The following is a 27,853-nucleotide window of genomic DNA, read 5'->3' on the forward strand; positions in this document are numbered from 1 at the left end:
TATTCTGTTTTATATCAGAGCGTTCACTTTTCTTTCCATTTCGAATTCTTGTGTAACCATTTTAAATTTCGTGACAACTAAAAAGGCCTATTGCTAAGGCTGTTAATTTTATGCAGAAAAATGGAGACGAATTTTTCTAAACCGATGCATTTTCAAAGTGACTTTTCCTAATCCAAGTGTTAACGCTTTAAAAAAAAAGAAAACAAGAAAGAAGGCAAAACATCTCTGAAATTTGGAAAAGAATTGTCGATGAGGACATTTCCCTCTTGCCTACTATGGTTTCTTTTGTCCAATTATTTTCAGAGCTATTGTAATTTAGAGTATTTTGTATCAATTTCAAGTCTAATTCACTCATGGTATAATATTGTTTCACAGAATCACGCTAGCTCACTCTGAAGGTCTCGTTCCACTATAGACCTTAGATTAAAAAAAAAAAAAAAAAACAGAATTCTGATAGTTTTCAGAATTCATGAGAGGTATATACTGACACAGTAGAAAATGCTGAAGGGGCTCTCTGATTAGCTTGTCAAACTCCGAATATTCTCAGTTTTTCACAACTGGGAGATTTGCGCGGGATTTGCGACCAAAAGCATTGTAATCGTTGCAGGAATAATTTAGTTTAAATAGTTAGTTTTTAATTCACTGTGTTAGTATACACCAAAACAATTACTTGCATCAGCATCATTGGTAAATATCATCAGCGGTTTGATAAATATCAACCACTACCTACTTCCACTTCGCTGAATAGTTGTTAGCTATCAAGAATTTTTTAAAGAGGACAGACTTAAGCTCGAGCAAGTGGTACACCAACCAATTTTTTACGATGTAATTGTTCTTCCTTTTCCTTATCCGTTTTTTTTTTCTTTTTGGAATAAAAGCGCATGCAAAACATCCCGCATGGTATCACGGAATTTCTGAGTGAAATAATTCTGAGTCAAAGTAAACTGAACACTAGATATGAGATTTGTAAATCTTTTCGAGATCGCTTTTAGAAGGTCCTCATCAACATATTATAGTTTGGAATGTATGGGTTGTCTCGACTGCAAGTCATGTAATTATTTGGGAACCGTGACCGGCAATCAACTCTTGCAATTTCCAAGTGTCTACAAAGATTGAAGTTTTCTAACGATATCTTTTTTTTAGAAAAAACCAGGAAAGATTTATTACTCGACGTTTCGGGGTCATCGTGACTCCATTATCAAGAGACTAGTTTAAAAACATGCAAATAAGGAAAGGTACAAGAATAGCATAAATTAGAATGAACGGCTTAAACAAACACCTTGGCGCGGATGGAATCCGTTTGCACGTTCAATGTTGGCTTACGCATGCGAATATACAACATTTCATTAACAAGGCAATCAAATTTGCCGTTACATTTCGCGATGACGTTAAATTGCTCGATCAAGCGTTCAGGCATTTCACTATTGTGTTGGAGGTGGTAGTGTTTGTAGATAGAAGATGATTTCCTTGTGTGCCCTTCTACGCGATCGTGTAAGTGACCACGAGTATAGCCCACATACCCTGCATCACACAGGTTACATTTAAATTCATAAACGATACATTGTTGGTTAACAATAGGGGGCTTAATTTCGTGTTGCTTAAGCTGTTGATCGAGCTTAGGGCTAACGAACACTGGTTGGACAGTCACGCTTAACTTCGAGCTTAGACTGTTCAGTTGTTGTTTAACATGATTAGCTGACGATTGGTCCTTGAAGGGTAACAATAATCTCACAATCTCCGATGGTACGTCTGGTGATGGACAGGGCTCTGCAGATGAAATCCTTCTCTCAACGAGCCGCTTGATTGTAGTTTCAACCAGTGGCTTTGGGTATTTCAAGTTATGAAAAACCCTTCTAAGGCGGTCACATTCCTCGGAGAAGAAAGACCAGTTAGAAGATAATCGATAAGCGCGATCCACCATGGTGTTGACTAGGCTGCGCTTGTACTTAATGTCAACATGACTCTGGAAATGCAGAAGGAGACCCGTGTTGGTTCTTTTGGTGTAGACCTTGGTCTCAATCTTTGGTGCACGGTTAAGCAGTTCAGTTCCTAGAAAGGGAAAACTAAACTAGTCTCTTGATAATGGAGTCACGATGACCCCGAAACGTCGAGTAATAAATCTTTCCTGGTTTTTTCTATGCCTTTGCTTTAGCAAATCCCTGCTGATCTTTTTTTTAAGTTTTAAATTCAGTTTTACCGAGTTTTCAGTTTTTCATTTTTATCTAAATGACAAGTAAAAAAAAACCCTTCGAATGTGCATGTGTACTCAAGATTTACGGCAATTCCGTTTGCGGTCCGCGATTTCAATTTTTGCCAAGTTAAAGCATTCTAAACACTTTTGTAAATTTAAACGACGACTCCGTGAAATGTTAATCCAAGCTGAGACAACTTAAACAAATTTTGTTAAAGGAAAATAGTGTACCGCGAGTAAACAAAACAGTTGGACAACGTTTGAATCAGTACAAACGAAACACGGCTCGATGTTGTTGTCTTTCGATTTCTCCGACTTCAGCCGTGGTGTGGTCTAGCAACGTTATTAAAGAATTAAAAGTTAAGTCCCAACGATGAAAATAAACTTCACCAGTTAAAATACCACAACTGAATTTATTTTTCATCATAAAAAAGCTCCGCAAGACATTTAAACTGATTTAAAGCCTTTATGCACAGACTAGTATGAAGTATTCTTCAGTAGAATGTCATTGTTTACAGATTGTTTTCGTGTTCCCTCAACATCCCAAGTGGTTTACATACGACGGCAAAGCGATGCTTAGCTATCCCGGATTAACGCACGCGAGATTTTCGCTTGTGATCGTTGCAGGGTTATAGGAGTTAAAATAATCTCTTTGTGCTATATTAACTCACTTTTCTCGTATATACTACGAGTACGTTTTGGTAGTGGGGTAAGGCTAGAACCAAAGGAAAAATTAAACATGTTCTAGCTTCGCTAATCATTGAAGGTTGGGAAAACCACGGTCTTTTGTCGCGCTCAAGACTATAAATTCCTTATTTTAAGACAGGTTTTGTGCCTTTCGGTCCTGGATTTGCATTAAATTTTATTCAGAGGATTTTTTTCCTTTCTTCACGTTTCACGTGAAAGGCTTGTGTAATCAACTTTATTTTGCTGGGAAACTCGCCAGTGCAATGTCGTTCACAACGGATTCAGAAAAAAGTTTTTGCTAAAAGTTTTTGTACGAGGCTATTTTCATATTCTATTCTATATTACATCTTACACTTTTCTGTACATAAAATTTTCTTTACTTTTATGACCTCAGAATCTCTCTCCGTGAGCTATGTTATTGCAATCGCTGCGCGCTGGACAAAATCTGTGAAATTTACACTTTCGATCGCTGTCCACACGGGTGTACAAAAATCATTTTTGGCTTGTGGTGACGCGAAAAAAGAGAATTGGAGAACAACTGAAAGGGAAGTCGAGAGGACCGCTCTTAGTGAGAGCGGCACTTAATGCAGCTTTTTTAAGATATAACTGATGATGTGCGATATCACCCATGCATTCAAATGTCTGATTTGAAGGTTGGATTACATACGTTCCTCTTATACCAATATTGAGAAAGACTCTAAACTTACAGCCTGTACAGTCGGGTATTATTGCTGAAAAAGCCTGATGGAAAATTCTTCTACTGGTTGTTGTTTAACCGCCCATCAAAAATAAATTAATGTATTTTCATTTGCAAAGTTCAGTAAGAGCTCTCGAAAAAAAGTTGTTACTTCTTTTCCCATGTTCTGATATCAGGGCCTAATATATACACCTTATTATTATTACAAGATTTTTCGTACATGGAGTTGTCACAACGGAGTATTAAAAAAAGTTTTGTATTAAATAAGACTTCTTTCATGTTTATTGTATGCTATATTTACGCGATTTGTTTAAACAACTTTTTTCATATATATATATATATATATATATATATATATGGTTATGTAACCAGAAAATCTCAACAAAACTATTTCTGATTCAATACACCTTTTTCAAGTGTTAAATATTCCTGCCACTCCACGCAAAAAAGTAAATCATTAAAAAAGAAGAAACAAGGCAAAAAACTTCTTATTACACTGTAACTGAAATGTTGAAAACACAAATTGTCAATCAGAGTATTTCGCTTTACCCTACTATTGTCTCTTTAGTGCAATTATTTTTAGGGCCACTGTAATTTAGAGTATTTTAAGGGCTTGGCATCAGGTTACAAAAATAAATACCGCATTCAAATACACATTTATAATCTTCAGGCCAATAGCTTTCCAGTGATGTATAGTCTGCTATGGTTCTGATGAAAACCATGGCTGTTACAAATGATGCAAGCATTTCATTTTTTTTAGGTAAAACCCCGCCTTAAGTCTCATTCATGCATGTAGAGCATTGTTTCAAAAATGAATAAATTAAGGTCACTCTGCAGGTTTAAGAGTGCCCTTCTCGTTCAAATGTCGACCGTAACTTTTCAAACGACAACAATTCAGATAGTTTTCAGAATTTGTGAAAGGTATCTACTGACACAGTGGAAAACGCTGAAGGGGCGCTGTGATAAGCTACTCAAACTCCGAATATCCGAAGCTTTTTACCGCCAAGACATTTGCGTGGGATTTGCGCTTAAATGCTCTACAATCGTTGTAGGAATAAATGAGTCTGAGCAATATTTTAATGCTATATTATCTCAATGTTTTAGTATACACCAAAGCAAATTTCCAACTGCAGGTCATTTAGTTATTTGAGAGCCGTGACCGGCAGTCAACATCCATCGCTCTGAACTCTGAGACCGACTTGAATCGTCGCCGATTCTTATATAAGCGTAATCACTAGAGTCCTGATTTATCCGTGGAAATGAAAATTTCGGCAAGAGAAGGAGTTTCTTCCATAAAATGTTGTCTCCGGCACATACTTGAGTAGCCATTTCGAATTCTTGTATACTCATTTCAAACTACGTGACCACACAGCTTAAGAGGTTTATTGCTAGGACTGCTCATTTTATAGGGAAACGAAGAGTGGCACATAGTGTTCAGCAGAGGTCAAAGCAAGGGAGAAGCGGGGCTAAGTGTACAGTGCATTAGAATTAGAGGAAAGAGGACATTTGGATAAAACATTACTTAACTGTTCGGTAGATTTGGATTTAATGCCTATTCTGCATAAATAAACAGGGTATAAACCTACAGGTACCACAGCAGGGTGTTTTTCCTAAAAATGCCTGATGGTACTTCCTTGATCTGGTTGTTGTTCAACATCCTAACAAAACATCATTTAAAGGTGGTGTTTAGTACGTTGTACCAATCAGTGAAGGTCAGGAAACGCAAGTAATGCCTACAAACAGACTTTTAGTGTCAATAAGGCGATGCTAACTTTTTAATTTTTCATATTAGAGTCTGCGGTAAGAAAACATGCTATACTATATAACAAAATGACTCTGAGAGTTTTAATTCGAAGCATTGAAAACAATTGTACACTTCAAAATTCCTCTCTACTCCCTCCCTCTCCTCCAATCAACAATTGTTATGATACATAAGGCATTATGATACATAAGGCTTTACGACACAAACTGACATGTAGTGTAGACCACGTCATAGGCCAGGCGATATTTATTTGTTTTAGGGTAGAGGGGTAGGGTAGGTAGAGAAACCAAAAGAAGTTTAAAAGGGAAAATATTGAACTAAGAATACAGAATGTCTGAAATAGGCAGACTACTTAGGCAGAGAAGTATAGGGAAAATTTTCTGTATTACGACTGGTTGACACGTGCCCCATGTCTGAGTTTCCATACGGGAAACTTAGTTTTTGAACATGCGCAGAGGTGGCCTCTTCGAAATTGAGGTGCCACAAGCCCACTGAGTTAAGACCTTTATCTATCAGGTTATCAATTTTTACTTAAGTTTTGGTCTTAGTGGAGGGGGACAGGGCGGACTAGGGGGAGGGAGCCCGGGGGAACAGGGAGCGGGACAGACATCTATCTGAGGGGTTTTTTTGATTTTAACTACGTATAATCCAGTTTAAAGGCGAGTACCCATTTAACTTCCATCGCGTGGTTAACGATACTTTTATGAGCGAGAAAGCTGAAATTTACTCTGAGGCTGATATAACAGCATTAATAGAGATAAAGTTGGATACCCATTTGGTTACACTCTAGGTCATGAACGAGGTGACATAAAACAAGCACACGTTTGTCAGTGTCTCGCGAGCTGTAGCAGGCGAAATTCTTCAGCGCACAAAGTGGGTTGGGTACAATAACGTCAGAAGTTACCAGTCTCATTATTTTTCGTTGTGGCAATGAAAACTCATTCCATGAAAGACCTCATTCTGCAAATGCCTTTTGCTAAAGTCATGGAATTACATAACCCCGTGATACCGGTCTACAAATGTATGTACTACTTTCCGCAGCCAGCCGTAAACTTGTATCTTACTGATAATACTAGAGGTGGGGAAACTAAACCACCAACAGTTGCATTTCCCTTCCTATTTATTTACCCAAAGTTTCCTGCAAAAAGCGCAGGAAATGGCACTCCGAGAACCTAGAGTTAAACATTTTATGTAAGACCATGCCCCCTGACCACTGCCTTTAAACGGTCTGCTCCCCTCGATTCTATCTTCTCGTACGTTCCCCTTAAAAATCTCACGCTACACCCGGAAGATGTCAACTTCTGGAAGAAATTGGAATAATTTTACGACGTAATAACTAGGCGAACAATAACGTACAATTATACCCACCAGTGCTCAAAAATACAAATGTATTAACAATTCATCGGCGGTGTCACTGTACCGCCATAATTCATAATTTCGTTCTTTGGTCTATACGCGCATTGCTTGAGGCCATAAGGTTTATCGGATGTGATATATTATTACGACCCTATTAAAGCCACTGTCACGATAACAACAAGGTTTTTGAATATCATAATTCCCCCGCGATGGATAATTAGATAAACTAAAAGCAGGGAATAAGACAGGAGTACCGAACGTTAAGTTTGGCTTTCGTATTTGATTTCTAAATGGCATAATACGTTTTGCCGCAGTTTGCAAGTTAAACCCAGGTTTTAGATACTTTTACATTTAGTTTTCGCGTCTTTATGACTTTTGTTATCTTTGTTGGTCAACGTTTGTGGCAATTCCGTTTGCTGTCCACGGTTTCAACCTTCACTTGATAGTTTTTGGCAAGTTCAAGCACTCTTAACACTTTCTGTAACAATTTAACGACGACTCCATAGAAGCACGTCATTGTTTAAAAAAGTTTTCCGCGTTCTCTCAACATCGCGAGTAGTTATACACGACGGTAAACCGATAAAAAAAGTAAGCTTCATTGCTTAGCTATCCCGGAGCAACGCACGTGAGATTTATACTTGTAACAGTTGCAGGCTAGTAGGAGTTAAAATTAACTCTTTGTGCTATATCATCTCACTGTTTTCGTACATACTACAAGTACGTTCCCGTAATAGGGTATGGCGAAAACCTAGAAAAAAAAGTTGTTCCAACTTCGCAAATCATTGAAGGTTAGGAAAACCATGACCATTTGTCACGCACAAGACTATATTTTATATATTTTCAGACATGTTTCTGCCATTTCGGTACTGGATTTGCTTTTGATTTTAACCAAAGACTTTGTTTCCTTGTTTTCAGGTTTCGCGATGAGAAATTGACAAGATCGAATGTTAGAAATGTACAAGATTCAAACGTGAATGTAGATAAAGTTGAGTTAAAGTAAAAGCTGTTTGACGCGAAAACGTCGCAAGAGATTCCAAGCTTAAGGGAAAACATGACGCTTTAATAGTTTAAAAACTTCCTTTGGGATGATAATTTTTGTTTTTAAGATTGTGTTTACGAGAGCACAGGGCAGTTGTGCTACATGCTATCTCACCGATTTCAATAAAACTTTGCCAGTTTAAAGGGTCTACCCCAAAATTCAAAGACAAAGCGGTTTCTGTATTGGTTTTTTTCCGGGAGGATATAGAATATTTGAAGCTTTCACTGCGATGGTATTTAACCTATTACTCTGAAAATCTGCACACTTATTATTACATCCTTGGTTAATGTGTGACGCAAGTATCAGCCAATTTAATTCACGTCTTGTCAATCAACAGTGGCAAATAAACGACTGCGTTTTTAGACTTTTCGATACATCCAAGTATTTGACAACTTTGAGGTCAAATATCTCCCCTTGCCAGAAAGGTGTAACACTAATCTTAATTCCCCTTTATAATCCATCATCTTATCTCTGAAAAATATCAAAAAAATATTTGGGAACTACCGAATTTTTCTCTTGGATGCCCTTTAAGATCTGCGACTGTGACAAGTTTCTCTCAACTAAGCCTGTCACGCAATTCTGGCTCTAGCCGTTCACTTGACCAAATGAACCTACATTTTTTAGCTCTTCATACAAGATGATTGATCAAAGAAAGCTTAAAATTTTGAAAAACTTTCGAGATTTTTCGTAAGAATGGAAAACTTCACATTTAGAGAGATACATGTAAGCGAAAAATCGATAGGAAAATCGTAGCGTTTTTTTCTTTTGTCGTTTATTACTCTGGAGATTCGCTAAAATCAGCAACTAGGGCTCTTGTACAGAACAAAACATTCATAAGTCTGTAGTTTGATTGTTTATTTCCATTATTGCACAGTTCACAATAAGGAAACTGTAACAGGAGAGGATATTTTAAAGTCGCATGTCACGTGCTTGTTGACGGCCAAGTTCATGTGTGTAACAGCTTTGTTTTTTTAGACCGCGGATGACGGGAAAATCGGCCCCCTCAATTGAAAGGAAATATCAGTAGCCCCATAAAATTCATTAACTGCACCATGTTTCTAGAAAATAAGACTGAAAAATGTTTTTCCACTTTCCACCATCAAAAAATTCCACGCAGAAATAGTATTTGTAGCGTGACTGCTTGACCTTTCATGAGTAGCAAAAATTGTTTGTTTGTTTGTTTTTTTTTTTTACAAGAAAACACTTCTAGAAAGTTCTTAATCTTTCTGTTATCTTATTTGCCTGTATTTTACTGCAAATATCGTCTGCATTTGTTATCATTTTCGCTGATTGTCTTGGCCTTTCCTGCGTGCACGTGCGAGCCAGTTGGTATACAGCACTCTTTCGAGTTTTTTTGCGTGGTGTCCGGCCAAGGTGTGTAGGTCTGGCTCGAAAGATATCTGCACACTGCAACACAGGTTCCTATGTTTTCTCCTTTCTCTTTATTTTTATTTTTATTCTCTTTCTTGCATTATCACACATGTATGTTATTTTAATTCCCTCAGTGCGTTCCCTCAGATTTGGAAGTAGGCTATGAAAAGTCAATATTGACCAGAACTAAAACCTTTTCTATCACTATTTGTTTCTTGAAAGAACCCCTCCTATTTTTGACTTTCTTTCTCAAGAGAATGTGTTTTTATTTGCCATTTATTTCCATTAGAACATGAAACTAAGTCCGATAAGTTTTTTTGTTTCGTGACTCCAAAAAACTGTGTTTGCGACAACATCAACTGAGAAATCAAAAGCAATTCCGCCCGAGAAATTCGCAATTTCTACTGTCTCATTCTTAAGAAATTTTACAAGTCATGCAATTAAACTCCGGCAAAACTCGATCGAGAGAGGTGTAGATCTACATGTAGTAATAGAATGCTTGAAAAAAAAATATAGTTACTTTACGATCGAAGGAAGCAAATAATCATAGGGATCTGCAGATTATTATGAAATTGTTATCTAGCAGACAGCAGGAACAACGCGCTTGAATAATTCCTACGTAAAGCCTTCGGGTCACGCAACAGATGTTAGTTTTGCGGAGTTCTGCATGGAAATGTTCAATGGCGGTAAGTGACAACGACAACACTGTTTTAATTTTATTTTCGAGATAGTAGCACAGTTCTTAGTTTAATAGAGCTATTGATATTTTCTCTCAAGCGAGAGTGCAGACTTTCTCGTCTGTAGAAGCCGAAGTTGTAGCACGCTGGAACTAGAAACAAATGTCAACCGACACGCAGCGTGTGACTTTAAAATCCCTTAAAATGAGCAATGATGATGACAAGCAATCAAATTATAGACTGATGAATGCATTGTGCCGTGCAAACGCCATATTTGCTGATTTTAGCAATCTCGCACATAGTTTGTCATAGTATAATTGAAGCGTTATTGATTTCCGTGATTTACCTTGTTGCTTCATGTTTGAATAGTTTTTTTCATTCTGCCATAAATAGTTATTGGGCTCTCGCCCCACTTTACCCCCGACTCTTTCGGCCATGCTCCCTTTAAAGGTCTTGAATTAACAACAAGAGAGAAGAGATTTCTATTTCTTTTTCTCTTGTCTAAGTAACCGGATTTATATTATCCGCACGCGAAGGACCTCATTTAATCTTCTGACAATTTTTCATTAACAATCTACTTTGCAACAAAGCCTTGGTTCGTTATTTATTAATATTTTTCTCGGATATATATTTATTATTATTTTTCTCTAGACATGTCACCTGACCTAATAACTGAGTAGTATCTTGTGATATCATCAAACTAATTTTCTCCAAATTCAATGTCTTTCGTCTAAGTCTCAAATGACAAAATCGTTGTGACTCTTGTTTTTATACCCACATCCACTTTATATCAACACAATATTTGTTAAAGCTGGTGCTAATGTGGTCTTGCATCTAAGTACTACGTTTACAATAACTTATAAGTTAATGAAATACTTAATACTGAGCGCTAAATACCGAGGTCATTAAAAATATAAAAAAATCGTCATTACTTAAATCACAAAGAATCAAACGCCGAAGTGTGTCAGCATTTTCCCATATTCTAATTCATTTTCTTTAAATTGAGCTGCCAAGCTGAAGCACCAAAAAAATAAATGAAAGTATTTGCGGCAAAAAAAAAAGCGCTAATATCTTATTTTTATGCTTCACTGTTCTAGGCGAGGCGATATTGACTTGTTGTATGTTGGGGGGTAGGGTAGGTAAAGATACTAAAAGAAGTTTGAAAGGAAAAGCACTGAACTAATGATACAGAATGTCTGGAATGGACAGACCTTGGCAGAGGAGTATGAGGAAAATTTCCTTGCGTTATAACTGTTTGACGCGCTGCCTCTCTTTGTGCTATCTTATCTCACTGTTTCTGTATATACTACGAGTATGTTTCGGTAGTCGGGTAAGGTTAAAACCAAGGGGAAAACAAGTTCCAGCGGCTCCGCAATCATTGAAGACAAATGTAGACAAACTTGAGTTGAAGTATAAAGCTGTTTTGACACGAAAATGTCGCACGGGAGTCGACGTTTAACGGAAACATGGCCAAAAGGCTTGGAAAAAGGACATAATGGCAACAACCCCAATTTAAGCGCTCGAAAATAACCGATATCAGCAGGGAGAAAAGCCCTGTCCCATTACCTGGTTTTGTTCCCTATCACAAATCATTATCAGGATTTTTATTTCATGATCGCCAACAAATTTCTGAGTGCCGTTAGTTCAAATGCACCTTGTTGAGTATGACCTCTCAATTAATTTCTTCAGATTTGCAAAGTTTGTAAATTTATGGCATACCGTAATATTGTTTCATAGACGCTTGAATAGGAATTAAGGGTGCATGACACTTTTTGAACTCTTATTCTTAGTTGTTGCACTTCTAGTGTTTTGATTGGCTCATTCAAACTGGGCTCGGTTAAATTGAACAAGGCTACAGTTGTCACTAGGCTGATTTCTTAAAATTTTTTTTTGTCATCTCTCAGTGTAAAGGTTAATAATCAGAAGAGAACTGACACACAGACCTGAACACTGAACCGCATAGAATATTCTTTACTTGATAACTTGAGTACTTGAGAAAGAAGGAAGGGTCTAAGGGGGAAATTCCATCCTCGAATTATTAATTTAACAAGTTTGCCTTCAAATTTCTTTCTGACGATCTATTTGGCGAACGAATTTTCCTAAACCGATGTATTTTCCAGGTGACTTTTCCTAATCCAAGTGTTAACGCGGTTCTATGAGGATATAAACCATAATATGCGATAGCACCCACGCATTCAAATATCTGCTTTGATGGTTGGGTTCCATGCGTTCCTCTTATACCAATATTGAGGGAGACTCCAAACTTACAGATACTCCAGCTGGGTATTGCTACTGAAAATGCCTGATGGTAAGTTCTTCAACTGGTTGTTGTTCAATCGCCTATCAAAAATAAGTAAATGTATTTTCAATTGCACGGTATACGAGAACAAAGTTCAGAGAATAACAGTCCTCTAAAAAAGTTGTTTTATTTTTTCATTCTTGGATAGAAAGGCCCAAAATATACACGTTATCATTACGTAACTTTTCATATATTGGGTTGTCACAACGAAATAAAGACAACGTTTATGATATATACATATATAAATATACATATACATAAGTTAAAGAATTAAAGAGGACGCATCGATTCTCTGTGACTCTGAGTTTCGCGCCTAAGCGCTCGTCAGACAGAACTTTCTGACGAGCGCTTATAAGCGCGAAACTCAGAGTCACAGAGAATCGATGCGTCCTCTTTAATTCTTTAACTTATGTATACTTAGCTCTGCTACCACAGCATTGAGCACTTTATGCAAAGGTAGACTCTACCCCCACATTCAAATATGTATATATATATTGCGGCTCTTCAGGCATAGCAATGTGTGTTTATTGACTTGTTACGTCACTGATCTCATTGTAATTACAATAATAATGGTTATTGTAATTTGAAGCGCGCGCGAGCAATTAGCGTAATTTCAAGTCATTAAGAACGGGTTTATATTTCGAAATAAAAGACCTCTCTTTGTTCTTTCTCATGACCTCGGAGGGGCTGAGAATCTTGTGAAACGGAAAGATAGTGAACTGAGGGGTCAATCCTGCCGCACATTCATCAATATGCTTGCTGACTCCCGTGTGTGTGGGTCTCTAATTTGTTTTTTATGAACTGTCACTCTATTTCTCAGGACATCACCGGTTTCTGCTATGTAATTATGTCCAAATCCTGTACATGCATGTTATTACGTAAATCAAGTTCGTTGAGGCGCAGTTCATTGAGTGTTTTATCCGAAATGTTTCATTCGTGGCGGAGAAGGTGAGCTCTTTACCCTGTTTTAAATAGGGACATATTCCGCAACGTTTTGTTTCGCAAATTTTAACTTCCGGATTAGTGTCCTTTTGCTTGGAGAAATAGGAGTTTTTTAGCATCTGTTTGCAAAGTTTTCTGCAATGTCATTTAAAAGTGTTTTCAAAACCATTGTCGCCTGTTGAAGAGCCAAAAACAAACAAAAGCGTTTTTGATAGTGAGCCATAGGTTCTTCCCTGTTTCGAAATGAACTACAAATTCTTGGAGAGGCATAAAAGCGAGAAAATCCTGTGAACACGGCCCAGAAAATGGCAAGGAAAAGTTCAACCAAACAAGACAAAGAAGCGACAACGGTTTTGCCACCAAAAAGGTAAAAGGTGTCAATGACTTTCCTTCTCGAGCAAATGATTTGGAAAATTTGAACAAAGATGTTAAGATAGACGGCTTATAAACTCAGTGAAATACATCTGTTATCCTCAATATAGTGTGAAGCTTGTTTAAAAGGTTGAAAACAAATGTAAAAACAAGCACAAGGTACAATTAAAGTCGTCGAAGATTCAACCGTGTACGACTGACCACGCTTCCTATTCGCTAACGCAATGACAGTTCGAATAGTTGACTTTGAAATGGCTCTCTGGGGCGCGCACTCAGGATAAAAACAAACAAGATTATAACTGTTTTCTTTTTCTCCTATTGTTATTCAATTATGCAAAGCAAGAAAAATTAATTACCTGACGAGGGAATTGTGCGTTAAATTGCGCTTGAAAACGGATATCATACGAATCGCGGAGCAAGTTCATTTTCCTTCGTATTTATTTACCTAAATTTTCCTGCAATAAAACGCAGGAAATGTCATTTCCGACACCCAAGATGTTAACATTTTTTGCCCCCAGACCCCTTAGTTTAGATGGTCTTCAGCGCTCGAAATTATCTTCTCGTGCGTTCACCTTAAAAATCTCACGCTTCAACTTCTCGAAGAAATCGGAATAATTTTACAATGTGACAACTAGGCGAACAATAACGTGCAATAATACCCACCAGCGCTACGCTTAAAAATACAAACTTATCAACAATTCATCGTCGGTGTGACGGTACCGGCGTAATTCTTAATTTCGTTTGTCGCTACTTATGTGTGTTGCATGAGGCCACAAGGTTTGTCAGATGTAATGTATTAGTAGGACCCTTAGAAAGCCATGACAACGAGACTTTTAAACATCATATTTCCCCCGCGGTGGATATTTAATTAGATAAACTAAAAGCAGGGAATTAGACAGGAGTACCGAACATTACGTTTGGCTTTTCGCTTTCATTTCGAAATGCCACGATACGTTTTGGTAATCCCTTCAACTGATTGTAGTCCAACCAACTGATAAAAAATCAGGCGGTGTTTAGTATGTTGCACCAATTTAAGGATGGTCAGGAAACACACCAAATGTCTGCAAACAGAATGTTAGTGTCAATAAAGCGATGCTTAAAACATTACTTATGTGTTCGGTAGATTTGGATTTAAGGCGCCTTGTGAATAAATGTAACAGGTATAAACTCACAGGTCCGATAGCAAGGTATTTTTGCTAAAAATGTCTGGACGTATCGTGTTCTATTTTAGATATATTCCCGCATGGATTATTATTTTTCAAGAAATGAGGTTTCAGCCATTTCGAATCCTTGAGATCGCTAGAGATGTACAACTGAACAGTCGGCCATATGTTCTCCACGCCTTTTTAACTATAAAATTCTGAAGGGACAAAACAGCACAAGCGTTTGTGGTTTCCAAGTAATTTGCTAGGACAAAGGTACGCAAAATAAATTTATTCTACGACAAAATATATCCGTGCCGTTAAGTATCAGACCCTTGATATTCTTTGACACCCTGCGATTAACGTACACAGGGCATGACTTGTCATGACACGCCCTGTCACGGGTGTCAGGAACACGACACTCTCCGACATGCCACGTTTCCGGACACGTCGCGTTCCGATCTGCGACTCGTCGGGTATCGTGAAATATCACAGCTCCAAAAATTCCATTTCATTTCACGCAGTGCAAGAGAAAAAAAATATTCCAGCTTCGCAAATCATTGAAGGTTGGGTAAACCAGGACACTTTGTCACGCTCAAGACTGTATATTATTTATTATCAGACAAGTTTTGTGCCTTTTCGGTCCTGGATTTGCTTTGGAATTTAACCAAGGGTTTTGTTTCCTTCTTTAAAGTTTCATGTTTAGGCTTGTTTAAGTTATAAACTTAAGTTTGTGGAAATAAACACCAAAGTAAATTAGTTCACAACGGGATTAGGGAAAGTTTTTGTTTGAGGTCACTTTCATATTCTGTTTTATATCATAGCGTTCACTTTTCTTTCCATTTCGAATTCTTGTGTAACCATTTTAAATTTCGTGACAAATGAAAAGGTCTATTGCTAAGGCTGCTCATTTTATGAAGAAAAATTAACATTTAGGGAGACAAATTTTTCTAAATCGATGCATTTTCCAAGTGACTTTTCCTAATCCAAGTGTTAACGCTTTAAACAAAAGAAAACAAGAAACAAGGCAAAACATCTCTGAAATTTGGAAAAGAATTGTCGATGAGAACATTTCCCTCTTGCCTACTATGGTTTCTTTTGTCCAATTATTTTCAGAGCTACTGTAATTTAGAGCATTTTGTATCAATTTTAAGTCTAATTCACTCATGGTATATTATTGTTTTATAGAATGACGCTAGCTCACTCTGAAGGTCTCGTTCCACTATCGACCTTAGATTATCGACCTTAGAATTCTGATAGTTTCAGAATTCATGAGAGGTATATATTGACACAGTAGAGAATGCTGAAGGGGCGCTCTGATTAGCTTGTCAAACTCCGAATATTCTCAGTTTTTCACCGCTGGGAGATTTGCGCCCGAAAGCATTGTAATCGATGCAAGAATAATTTAGTTTGAATAGTTAGTTTTTAATTCATTGTGTTAGTATACAACAAAACAACTACTCGCATCAGCATCACTGGTCAATATCATCAGTGGTTTGATAAATATCTACCACTACCTACTTCCACTTCGCTGAATAGTTTCTAGCTATCAAGAATTTTCTAAAAAGAGGACAGACTTAAACTCGAGCAAGTGGTACACCAACCAATTTGTTACGATGTAATTGTTCTTCCTTTTCCTTATCCTTTTTTTTTCCTTTCGGGAATTAAAGCGCATGCAAAACATCCCGCATGGTATCACTGAATTTCTGAGCGAAATTAATCTGAGTCAACGTGAACCGAACGCTAGATATGAGATTTGTAAATCTTTTCGAGATCGCTTAGAAGTTCCTCATCAACATATTATAGTTTGGAATGTATGGGTTGTCTCGACTGCAAGTCATTTCATTATTTGAGAACCGTGACCGGCAGTCAACTCTTGCAATTTCCAAGTGTCTACAAAGATTGAAGTTTTCTAACGATATCTTTTTTTTAAGTTTTAAATTCAGTTTTACCGAGTTTTCAGTTTTTCAGTTTTTTTCAGTTTTATCTAAATGACAAGTAAAAAAAACCCTTCGAATGTACATGTGTACTCAAGATTTACGGCAATTCCGTTTGCTGTCGGCGATTTCAACTTTCACTTGATAATTGTTGCCAAGTTAAACCATTCTAAACACTTTTGTAAATTTTAACGACGACTCCATGGCAATGTTAATCCAAGCTGAGACAACTTAAACAAATTTTGTTAAAGGAAAATAGTATACCGCGAGTAAACAAAATAGTTGGACGACGTTTGAATCAGTACAAACGAAACACAGCTAAATGTTGTTGTCTTTCGATTTCTCCGCCCTCAGACGTGATATGGTCTAGTAACGTTATCAAAGAATTAAAAGTTAAGTCCTGACGATGGAAATAAACTTCACCAGTTAAAATCCTACAACTGGATTTGTTTTTCATCATAAAAAAGCTCCGCAAGACATTAAAACTGATTTCTTCAAAAGCATTCTTCAGCAGCATGTCATTGTTTACAAATTGTTTTCGCGTTCTCTCAACATCCCAAGTGGCTTACATACGACGGCAAAGCGATGCTTAGTTATCCCGGAGTAACGCACGTGAGATTTGCGCTTGTGTTCGTTGCAGGGTAATAGGAGTTAAAATAATCTCTTTGTGCTATATTATCTCACTTTTTTCGCATATACTACGAGTACGTTTTGGTAGTGGGGTAGGGCTAGAACCAAAGGAAAAATTAAACATGTTCTAGCTTCGCAAATCATTGAAGGTTGGGCAAATCACGGTCTTTTGTCGCGCTCAAGACTATAGATTCCTTATTTCAGACAGGTTTTGAGCCTTTCGGTCCTGGATTTGCATTGAAGTTTATTTAGAGGATTTGTTTCCTTTCTTCACGTTTCACGTGAAAGGCTTGTTTAACTCCGTGCAAAGTCGTTCACAACGGCTTTTAATTTTCATATTCTATTCTATATTACATCTTACACTTTTCTGTACACAAATTTTTTTTTACTTTTATAACCTCAGAATCTCTCTCCGTGAGCTATATTATTGCAATCGCTGCGCGCTGGACAAAATCTGTGAAATTTACACTTTCGATCGCTGTCCACACGGATGTACTGGCCAAAAATCATTTTTGGCTTGTGGCGACGCGAAAAAAGAGAATTGGAGAACAACTAAAAGAGAAGTCGAGACGACCGCTCTTAGTGAGAGCGGCACTTAATGCAGCTTCTTTAGGATATAACTGATAATGTGCGATATCACCCATGCATTCAAATGTCTGATTCGAAGGTTGGATTACATGTGTTCCTCTTACGCCAATATTGAGAAAGACACGTTGTAGGAATCAATGAGTTTCCACAATATTTTAATGCTATATTATCTCACTGTTTTAGTATACACCAAAACTACTACTCACATCAGCATCAATGGTGGATACTTAAAGCGCCATTTTGCGGCTTTGTAAACATTTACCACTAGTTACTTCCACTTCGCTGAGTAGTTGTTAGCTGAAAGACTTAAATTCGAACTAGTAGTACCCCTGCCAGTCTGTTACGATGTAGTTCTTATTTCTTTTCTGAGTCAGCGTAAACCGAACGCTAGATTTGAGATTTATAAATTTGTTCAAGATTGCTATTAGAAATTCCTCATCAACATATAATGGTTAGGAATGTATGGGTCGTCTCTATTTCCTAAATTTTCAGCAAATTTCCAACTGCAAGTCATTTGGTTATTTGAGAGCCGTGACCAGTAGTCGACCTCTTGCAATTTCTAGTTAAGTGTCAACATCCGTGGCTCCGAACTCTGAGACCGAGCGCGAGAGAATAGATTTATAAACCACTTCGGGATCACTTGGCAGTTTCTTATCGATATATAATAGTTTGAGTTGTGTAGCTTCTCTTAATTTGTTAACTTTTCAGAGACATTTCTTGCTGCCGGTCATTCAACAGCAGTTTGAGAAACTGACCAAAGCGTACCAATATTTACGTTAAAAACAAAAACAATTTTACAGTTATCGACAGGTATAGCTTCATTATTGGCTTAAGTCACAAAATTCCCGAAACCTTCTTTTCGTAATATATTTGCTTCCCCTTTGTGCCCGTTTCATTTATCTTTTTTATCTCTAAAGATCGTGTGCCGGTTTGTTTTTAATAATCTCAATTTTTGTTTTAAAAAGACCTCTTCAATCGTCGCCGATTCTTATATTAGCGCAATCACTAGAGTCCTAATCTATCCGTGAATATGAAAACTTCGGCAAAGAAAAAGGAGTTTCGTCCATAAAATGTTGTCTGCGGCACATACTTGAGCAGCCATTTCGAATTCTTATTTACCCATTTCAAACTACGGGACCACACAGCTTAAGAGGTTTAAAATAAAAATAAAAAATAAATTTTGTGAAAGGAAAAGAGTGTAGCGCGAGTAAACAAAATAAGTTGAAAAAAGAAAAAATTTCTTTGGTCCAATGTTGTACACTCCTCTTATCCACTGAATATTCCTGCCACCCCTCACAAATTTTAAAATATTTTCCCCCAAAAGGTTTGGAAAAAAGAACACCTTGGAAGCAACCATAATTTAAGCGCTCGAAAATAATGGATATCAGCAGTGAGAAAAACTTTTTCCCTTTGCCTGGTTTTGTTTCCCCTCACAAATTATTATCAGAATTGTTATTTTATGATCGCTAACAAATTTCTGGGTGCAGTTGGTTTAGTTCAAATAAAGCTGATCGAGCGCAACCATAATTTAGGAAGTTTCTTGATCTGTTTAGATATATTCCAGCATGGAATATCATTTTTCAAGAAACGAGGTTTCCTCACAGGTCTCATATTACCCGTATTCCTATATCTACTTTATTAGAAATGTAACCAGCAGTGGTTAAATTCAATTACGGTCATAAGGACCTGGATATCTCTATAAAAAACTTTTCAAATCCGCAGGAGCTAGTGAGTCATCTACCACCGTGATATATTGAGGTGTTTACCAGTGGTATTTTGTTACTCCACTGAGCTTGAGGTAAGATGATTCAGAGACGCTCGAATGTTGGGTCTGGATTTAGGAAGAACTGGTCATTTGGATTAGTACTCCCTCCTGGCCTCTCAATAATTTTTTTCAGATTAACATTTGTAAATTTAGGGTATACCGCAATATTTTTTCATAGACTCTTGAAGAGAAACTAAGACTGCGTAACACATTTTTAAATTCTCATTTTCAGTTGTTGCACTTTGAGTGTTTTGAAATTGGCCCTCACTTTTTGACTAGGCTACAGGAGTCACAAGGCTGATTATTTTTTGTTCTTGTTTTGTTCTTGTTTTTCTTTTTCTTTTTCTTCTTCCCTTTGTGTAAAGGAGAGAGATCAGAGGAAAACACATATCTGAACACTGAACTGCATAGAATAATCTTGACTTGATTACTAGACTGGTTAACAATGAGAGGGAAATCGAAGGTGAACATTCAATAATACAATGATTCCTTTACTAAATTTCCTTACAAATTTTTCTTTGATAATCTATTTAGCGTACGAATTTTCCTAAACCAATAGACGTTTCAAAGAACTTTTTCCTAGTCCAGGTATTAATGCAGCTTTATTAAGATATGACCCATACTAGAAAAAGTTCTTTGAAACGTTTTTTCGTATATTGAATATGCGATATCACCCACGCATTCAAATGTCTGCTTTGAAGGTTGGATTCCATGCGTTCCTCTTAAAACAATATTATTATAACCGTTTGTCATCCAGTTTTAAGACCAGTTCCTATTTAACTTCCACCGATGCGTTAAAGATACTTTCATGAGCGAGAAAATGTAAATTTATTCTCAGGCTGATAAAACAGCATTCGTTACCATTAAATCGGATACCTATCGAATTTGGTTACACTATTGGTCATGAATGAAGTGACATAAACTGTGTACAAATTTGTAAGTGTCTCGCGAAGTGTAGCAGGCAAAATTCTTCAGCACACAAAGCGAGTCGGCTCAAATGACTTTAAAAGAAATAAATACCTTTCATCGCAATTTTAAACTTTCAGTGCTTTGGCTTGGACACTTTATTTCTTTCAGTTTTGCCACAAAAGAGGTAAAAGGTGTAAATTGTTTTCCTTCTCAAGCAAATAATTTGGAAATTTGAAAATATATTTTAAAGATCAACGGCTTGTAAACTCAGTGAAATACACCTATTATTCTTAATATAGTGTGAAGTTGTATAAAAAGTTTGAAAACAAATGTAAAAACAAGAACAGGGAAAAATAAAGTCGTCGAAGATTCAAACGTGTACGACTGACCATGCTTCCTATTCGCTGACGCAATGAAAGTTCGAACAGTTGACTTTGAAATGGCTTTCTGGAGCGCGCGCCCAGGATAAAAACAAACAAGATTTTAAATGTTTTCGTTTTTTCTTATTTTCATTCAATTTTGTGATTCAAGGAAAATTAATTACCTGACGAGGGAATTCCGCGTTAAATTGCACTTGAAAACCGATCGGTTTTTTCGATGTGGCAATAAAAATTCAGTCCACAAAATAACTCGCTTCTGCAAATGTCTTTTGCTAAAAACTAAGATAATTACACAGCTGCAGGATACCGGTCTACAAATGTATATAATACTGTCTGCAGCCAGCCGTAAACTTGTGCCTTACTGATAGCACTAGAGGTGGGGAAACTAGACCACGAACAAGTGCATTTTTATTCGTATTTATTAACCTAGATTTTCCTGCAGAAAACGTAGGAAATTGCATTTTCGAGACCCTTCATGCAAACATTTTCTGCCCCCAGACCCCTTTGTTTAGACGGTCTTTAGCGCTCGAAATTATCTTCTCGTGCGTTCACCTTAAAAATCTCGCGCTTCAACTTCTCGAAGAAATCGGAACAATTTTACAAAGTGATTACTCGGCGAACAATAACGTGCAATAATACCCACCAGCGCTACGCTTAAAAATACAGACTTATCAATAATTTATCGGCGGTGTGACGGTACCGGCGTAATTCGTAATTTCGTTCGTCGCTACATACGTGCATTGCATAAAAGCAACAAGGTTTGTCGAATGTAATGTATTAGTACGACCCTTAGAAAGCCAATATGACAATGACAACGAGACTTTTTAATATCATAATTCCCCCGGGGTGGATATTTGATTAGAGAAACTAAAAGCAAGGAATTAGACAGGAATACCGAACGTTACGTTTGGCTTTTCGATTTCATTTCGAAACGGCGTGATACTTTTTGCCGCAGCTTTCAAGTTAAACCCAGGTTTTTGATGCTTCGTGTCAACCTAAAGACGGGTGTTGAAGAGACTAAATGAACACAATTGCTATTAATTTGGAAAGCGTTATCACCTACTAGTCTTTGTTGGCGATTGTCGTTTTGCTTAGTTTAGTTTTTGCGTCTTCTTGACTTTGTCACCTTTGTCACCTCCACCAATAAAGTATTGGTAGCAGTGTTAGAGTGCCCAATGCGCCATGTCATAACATAACTTAGATAAAACGCGCGCTCTGATTAATCAAAAATCTACCGTAATTTCCATGTAAAATCACATAAATCTGAAATATCTTCCCGTCCTGCTGTCAAATGGTGCTACTACTGGCGAATTCCTAAAGTTTAATTTGCTAAAAGCTTTTGGTTTGAAAGAAATGAGGCGAACACTTTGAACGCTAAAAACAACCACAAAAATTTAACTTTCCTAACAATATCAATGTCACCGATTGCTCTGTTTTAGGCATTTTAAAGTGAAAGACCTTCAGAAACTCTCCACTAAAGCTCCCCAAGCCACTCGCCAAGCTCAGGGAAAAACTTGATATGTTCTTGCTCAAGAAAATTGCACCGGAAAACTAAATGCATTTTCCTTTAGATATTTCTGAGAATCTTATCTACTGGATATATGAAAAAAAACCCTTCGAAAGTAGATGTGCACTCAAGATTTTTGGCAATTCCGTTTGCTGTCCGCGATTTCAACTTCCACCTGATAGTTTTTGCCAAGTTTAGGCATTACAAACACTTTTGTAAATTTTAACAACGACTCCATGGCAATTTTAATTCAAGCTGAGACAACTTAAAAATTTTGTTACAGGAGAATAGTGTACCGCGAGTAAACAAAACAGTTGGACGACGCTTGAATCAGTACACACGAAACACGGCTCGATTTTGTTGTCGATTTCTTCGCTTTCAGACGTGATGTGGTCTAGTACTGTTATTAAATAATTAAAAGTTAAATCCTCACGATGAAAATAAACTCCACCAGTTAAAATCCTACAACTGAATTTACTTTTCAAAATAAAAACACTTCCGCAAGTAATTAAAGCTGCTTTCTATGCTTGCTAACTTTAAAAGCTTTCCGTACAGACTATCATGAAGAATTCTTCACAAACACGTAATTGTTTATAAATTGTTTTCGCGTTCTCTCAACATCCAAAGTGGTTTATATACGACGGCAAAGCGATGCTTAGCTATCCTGGAGCAACGCACGCGAGATTTGCGCTTTTAGCCGTTGCAGGGTAATAGCCATTAAAATAACCTCTTTGTGCGTTCATTCAGTAGTTTGAGAACTTTGATCGGCTGTCGATTAGGTAACCAAAGTGCACGAATATATTTATGTCAAACAAAGCTAACTTTATGGACAGAAAATGGTTTCATTCTAAGCTTAAATCACAAAATCCTTGAGCCTCCTTTTTGTAAGATATTTGCCTCCCTTTTGTACCGGCTTCATATGTTTTTTCAAGTAAGCTTTCAAGATCGTGTGCTCGTAAGTTTGTTTTATCAATCCAAATTATTGTTTTAATAGTCCCCCATTTGTATATTATCGCGGTGAATGGAGAGCTGATTTGTCCGTGAGTATGGAAATTTCGGCGAGAGAAGAAAGAATTTCGTTTATAAAATGTCGTCTGCCGTACATACTTGAGCACCCATTTTGAATCCTTATTTACCCATTTCTAACTACGTGACCACACAGCTAAAGAGGTTAATTTCTAGGGCTGGTCATTTTATGAAGAAAAATTATCATTTAACTCTAACCCTAAGCTTTTTTTAAGTCTGCGATAAGAAAACGAGCTATACTGTAGAACAAAATGACTTTGAGGGTTTTTTATTCGAAGCATTAAAAACAACTGAAGACTAAAAAAAAAATTAACATTTCATGAGACGAGGAGTGGCACATAGGGAGAGGTAGGAACAAGGGTGCTGTACATCAGCATTAGAGGAAAGAGGACATATCGGTCATTTGGAGATAAGGCATTATTGTATGTTCAGTAGATTTGGATTTAAGGCGTCTTTTAAATAAATAAAGAAGGGTATAAACTTACAAGTTCGATAACAAGGTGTTTTTGCTAAAAATGTCTGACGGTAATCCCTTCAACTGATTGTTGTCCAACCGCCTAACAAAAAATCATTTAAAGGCGGTATTTAGTAGGTTACACCAATTAAGGAAGGTCAGGAAACACATAAAATGCTTGCAAACAGACTGTTAGCGTCAATGTAGCGTTGCTTTTTTTAAGTCTGCGATAAGAAAACGAGCTCTACTGTAGAACAAAATGACTTTGAGAGCTTTTTTATTCGAAGCATAGAAAACAACTGAACACTAAAATTCCTCTACGGAGTAAATAGCAACACAAATCGTTGTAGGATGTAATATACTTATAAGATTATAAAAGGAAAAAAAATAGAAATTAAAACTTTAGAGCAAGCCCTGCTTTATCGCCATATATCTAGTTTTTCTTTGACATCTGCAACCTTCTAGAGGTTAGACTCCTGTTTTCACACCAGTTTGGAAGGAATACATCGATAAATCAGAAATCGTATTGTGCTGTTAATACCAACATCCATCAACTTAAGTGTTTAGAAATTCGCCATTCTTTGGATAAAATTAACTATTTTTAAGATTTTACAATCTCTTACTTTTTTACACCCCGGCTTCCATTTCACTAAGCCGAAAGTATGTCTAACGGGAAGCTATGCAGCTGGTTGTTTACTCAACTACACACCAAGAAATTTTTCCAACTATGTTCAACATGAACGGGTTATAATGCAGATAGGATACCCTTTTATTCATCAGAACCCAGTTGTTTGAAGCCCCATTAGCGCTAACCTATGGTTACATTTTAATCCGGGTTTCTTTATTCCTTCATTCAAAAGCCTTTTTAATATAATTTTCTATATCGCTTTTAGAGCATCCAGTCATCATAACCTTGACAAAAAGAATTCGATTGAATCTTTTGTTAAAGCTTTCAGATCTGAAATCAGTTTCAAACTAGTCATGGGTTATCTTAACCCTGCTTAACCCACACAGTAGATTAAGGAAAAGGGTCTTAGTTAACAATCAAAGTTGTTTATTGCTCCTGCAAACTTTCTGTGGCCAGTCTCTTCGTTGGTTGTAACCCAAGTCCTAATTAAGATGTTGCTACATATGTGTTAAATAGGCGCAGTTTGAAATGCGAATTTATGAAGCTGTTAATTAATCAATGGAATGAGGAAACGAATTTAGCTTACAGCCACCCCAGGTGAGAGTTGCTACTGTGTTAAATACCCTTGGTTTTCAAAACGGCTAATGACGAATACTAATATTTATTATCGACATATCATTGTCAGTCCCTGTTAGGATATCACTGCCCTTTTAAATTGAAATGCACACAACATAATCTATTCATCTTAGCCTACAGCCAAGCCAGGTGAGTATTGTTCCTGAAAATGTCTCGTGACAAGTCGTTCAGCTAGTTGTTACTCAAGCCCCTGTTTACAATTTCTTTTTCCTTGTGGATATCGATCACGGAACGAATTTTCCGAAACCAATGCTTGTCTCAAAGGACATTTGTAAGTCCAAGTGTTAATGCCGCTTTATTAGGATATAACCCATAAGATGCGACAGCACCCACGCATCAAAATGCCTACTTTCCAGGTTGGATTCCATGCGTACCCCTTACACCAATATTAAGAAAGACTCCAAACTTACAAATTTTCCATCTTGATATTGTTACTGAAAACTCCCGATGGTAAATTCTTCAGCTGGTTGTTGTTCAACTGCCTATCAAAAATAAGTTGAAATATTTTTAATTGTATGGTATATCTCTTTTCTCATACTCTGATATAAGGGCCTAAAATATAAAGGTGATTAGTATTACATTATATCCGGACATGGATCTTTCACAACGGAAGAAAGAGGAAGTTTGTGTGATGCTTCTTTCACGTTCATTGTATGCTATTTTTTTAAGCGATTTGATTCAAACGACTTTTTTTATATATCGATATCTAAGGTTATTTAACCTTTGCACCCGGAAGCATTATAATAGTTGCAGGTATAAAGAAGTTAAAAAAATCAATTTTTGCTGTTTTATCTCACTGTTTTAGTATACACCAAAACAACTACTCACATCAGTATCGGTGGCTAGTGGTGGATATTTAATTCGCCGTTTTGCAGCTTGGTAAATATCTACCGCAAGCTACCTCCACCTCGCTGAATAGTTGTTAGCTATGAAGGATTTTTAAAGAGGACAGACTTAAACTCGAACAATTGGTACCCCTACCAGTATTTTTCTATGTAATTTTGATTCTTTTCTTTTCTTTCCTTTTTTTCCTTTTTATGCTATTAAGAGAGGTTGTCAGTAATTTTCAAGAATCCGGCGACAGAAGTAAAAATTCAGCTTTTTTTAAATTTCCTCCAAAAGACCCTTGTGGTGAACTGTTTTCAAAAATGACATTCAAGATTTCCAGCGAGTCTTTATTTTGGCAAAAAATACGAAAGTTTGAAATCGGCCAAAACGTACCTAATTCGCATAATTTCTATCGGGCTTCCAGTGCATTTTCACAACGCTCCTACAAGCCAACGAAAAATTATCTTGGATTCATTTTTTCATAAGTTGTTTTTCATCCCTTGGAGCAGCTTTCTAACTATATTTCATCTCCAAATGAACTTTTTTTTTCGTTTGTAACCACCCGCGTAAAGTACACTATATTTTCTATTCCGTTTATACGCTCAATTTTGCCATATTTCAGACCACCATAACATCAGGGGTATACGAATGTACATAAAATAAAAGAGCTCTTTTCGACGAGAAATTCTTTGTTTTTATCATGTAAAAACATTATCTTTGGCCCGTAAAAAGCGAGCGCACCAGACCAAAATATATAACGTGCATTTACACGGACTTCCGTCATTTTCTTGCCGTACTCCTACTGTAAATCACACGCTCTTGGGACAAAACTCGACGTGTTTGGTCTCTACTTCTCTTTCGATTCATTTAAATATACCAATTTTAACTTAACAATTACTCTACCTTTATTGTTAAGGGAGCAAACCTCCGTTTTAGGTAAAGTTTTTGATTTTATTTATCTCGTTAGAGTACTAAATAATCACTCAATGCAATCGCTGTTTATAAAGATACCAGCTCTGTCGACGTGTTTTTAGCTGAAATTGGCCTGTCGCCTATATTGTTCTTTAATTTACAATCTATCCGACTGGCATAATTTTAGAGTAAATTACATGTAACTATAAATGTTGTTGTAAATACGTGAGCGTGAGCTAAATAAAATCTTCGCACACATAAAATATTCAAACATATCAGTTGTCCCAAGAAAATACTCGCTTGTGCATGAACCTCGTGTATACATTCGGTGTTTTGCTCGGTTGCTTTTAATAGATTTCTACCACTGTCACTGTAATTAAAATAGCATGTTTGTGTAGTCCACCCGTTTAGAAACAACCGACTGGAAGAAATTACGCCGTTAGTTACTGGCGTAAAATCTTACATACAGAAACAACTGACTGGAAGAAATTACGCCGTTAGCTACTGGCGTGAAATCTTACATACAGACACAACTGACTGGAAGAAATTACGCCGTTTGACGACATTTGACCTGACTCACTTTGGTCGCTGGAAAATTTTCTACTGATACAGCTTGCAAGAGACCGACAAATTAGTTGAGTTTTCATGACATCGCATCTATGACCTTTGACGTAATAAAGAAACGAATAGGAAATTCTCTTTCTGGGTGGGCATTAAATGGTAGACAAAAAACTTTGCTGGGTTCGGTTTCTCAAAGGTTGCGTTTTCAATATCTGCTCCCACTTCCTGCCGTCTCCAGCCCCCTGTTCTCCCTGGCGCTCACTCCCCTCCACTAATGTAGAACAAATAATTTGGAGCGACCAAAAGATTTGATCCGGTAAATTGGCCGCACAAAAGCTGACAAGGGATAACGATTTACGCCTTTACTACGGCTTTAAACTTTATAGGTAAGGGGTGTAATTACCGTCAAAAATAAATGTTTAATTATGATATCCACAATTTCAGTTATGACATTGAGATATGCAATTGTGCTATTTTGCCATTGCATTCTAGTATTCTTCAATTTCGACATAGGGAATAGCAGTTTTTCTGTTGTGATTTGTCATTTTCATAGCGTA

General features: G+C 37.0%; 1 protein-coding gene across 1 annotated transcript in view; it reads right to left on the bottom strand.

Annotated features, from left to right (window-relative positions):
- Positions 1-27,853, bottom strand: part of LOC149052428 (uncharacterized) — a 90,523-nt gene that overhangs the window by 21,614 nt on the left and 41,056 nt on the right. Inside the window, exons 7-8 of the mRNA XM_089194984.1 lie at positions 25,406-25,477; positions 23,763-23,834 (exon numbers count right to left, since the gene is read on the bottom strand). Coding sequence (XP_089051110.1) covers positions 23,763-23,834; positions 25,406-25,477 — 144 coding nt within the window. The remainder of the gene's footprint in view (positions 1-23,762; positions 23,835-25,405; positions 25,478-27,853) is intronic.

Source organism: Pocillopora damicornis, chromosome 1, assembly GCF_964200805.1.
Source record: "Pocillopora damicornis chromosome 1, jaPocDami1.2, whole genome shotgun sequence".
Classification (NCBI taxonomy): Eukaryota; Metazoa; Cnidaria; class Anthozoa; order Scleractinia; family Pocilloporidae; genus Pocillopora; species Pocillopora damicornis.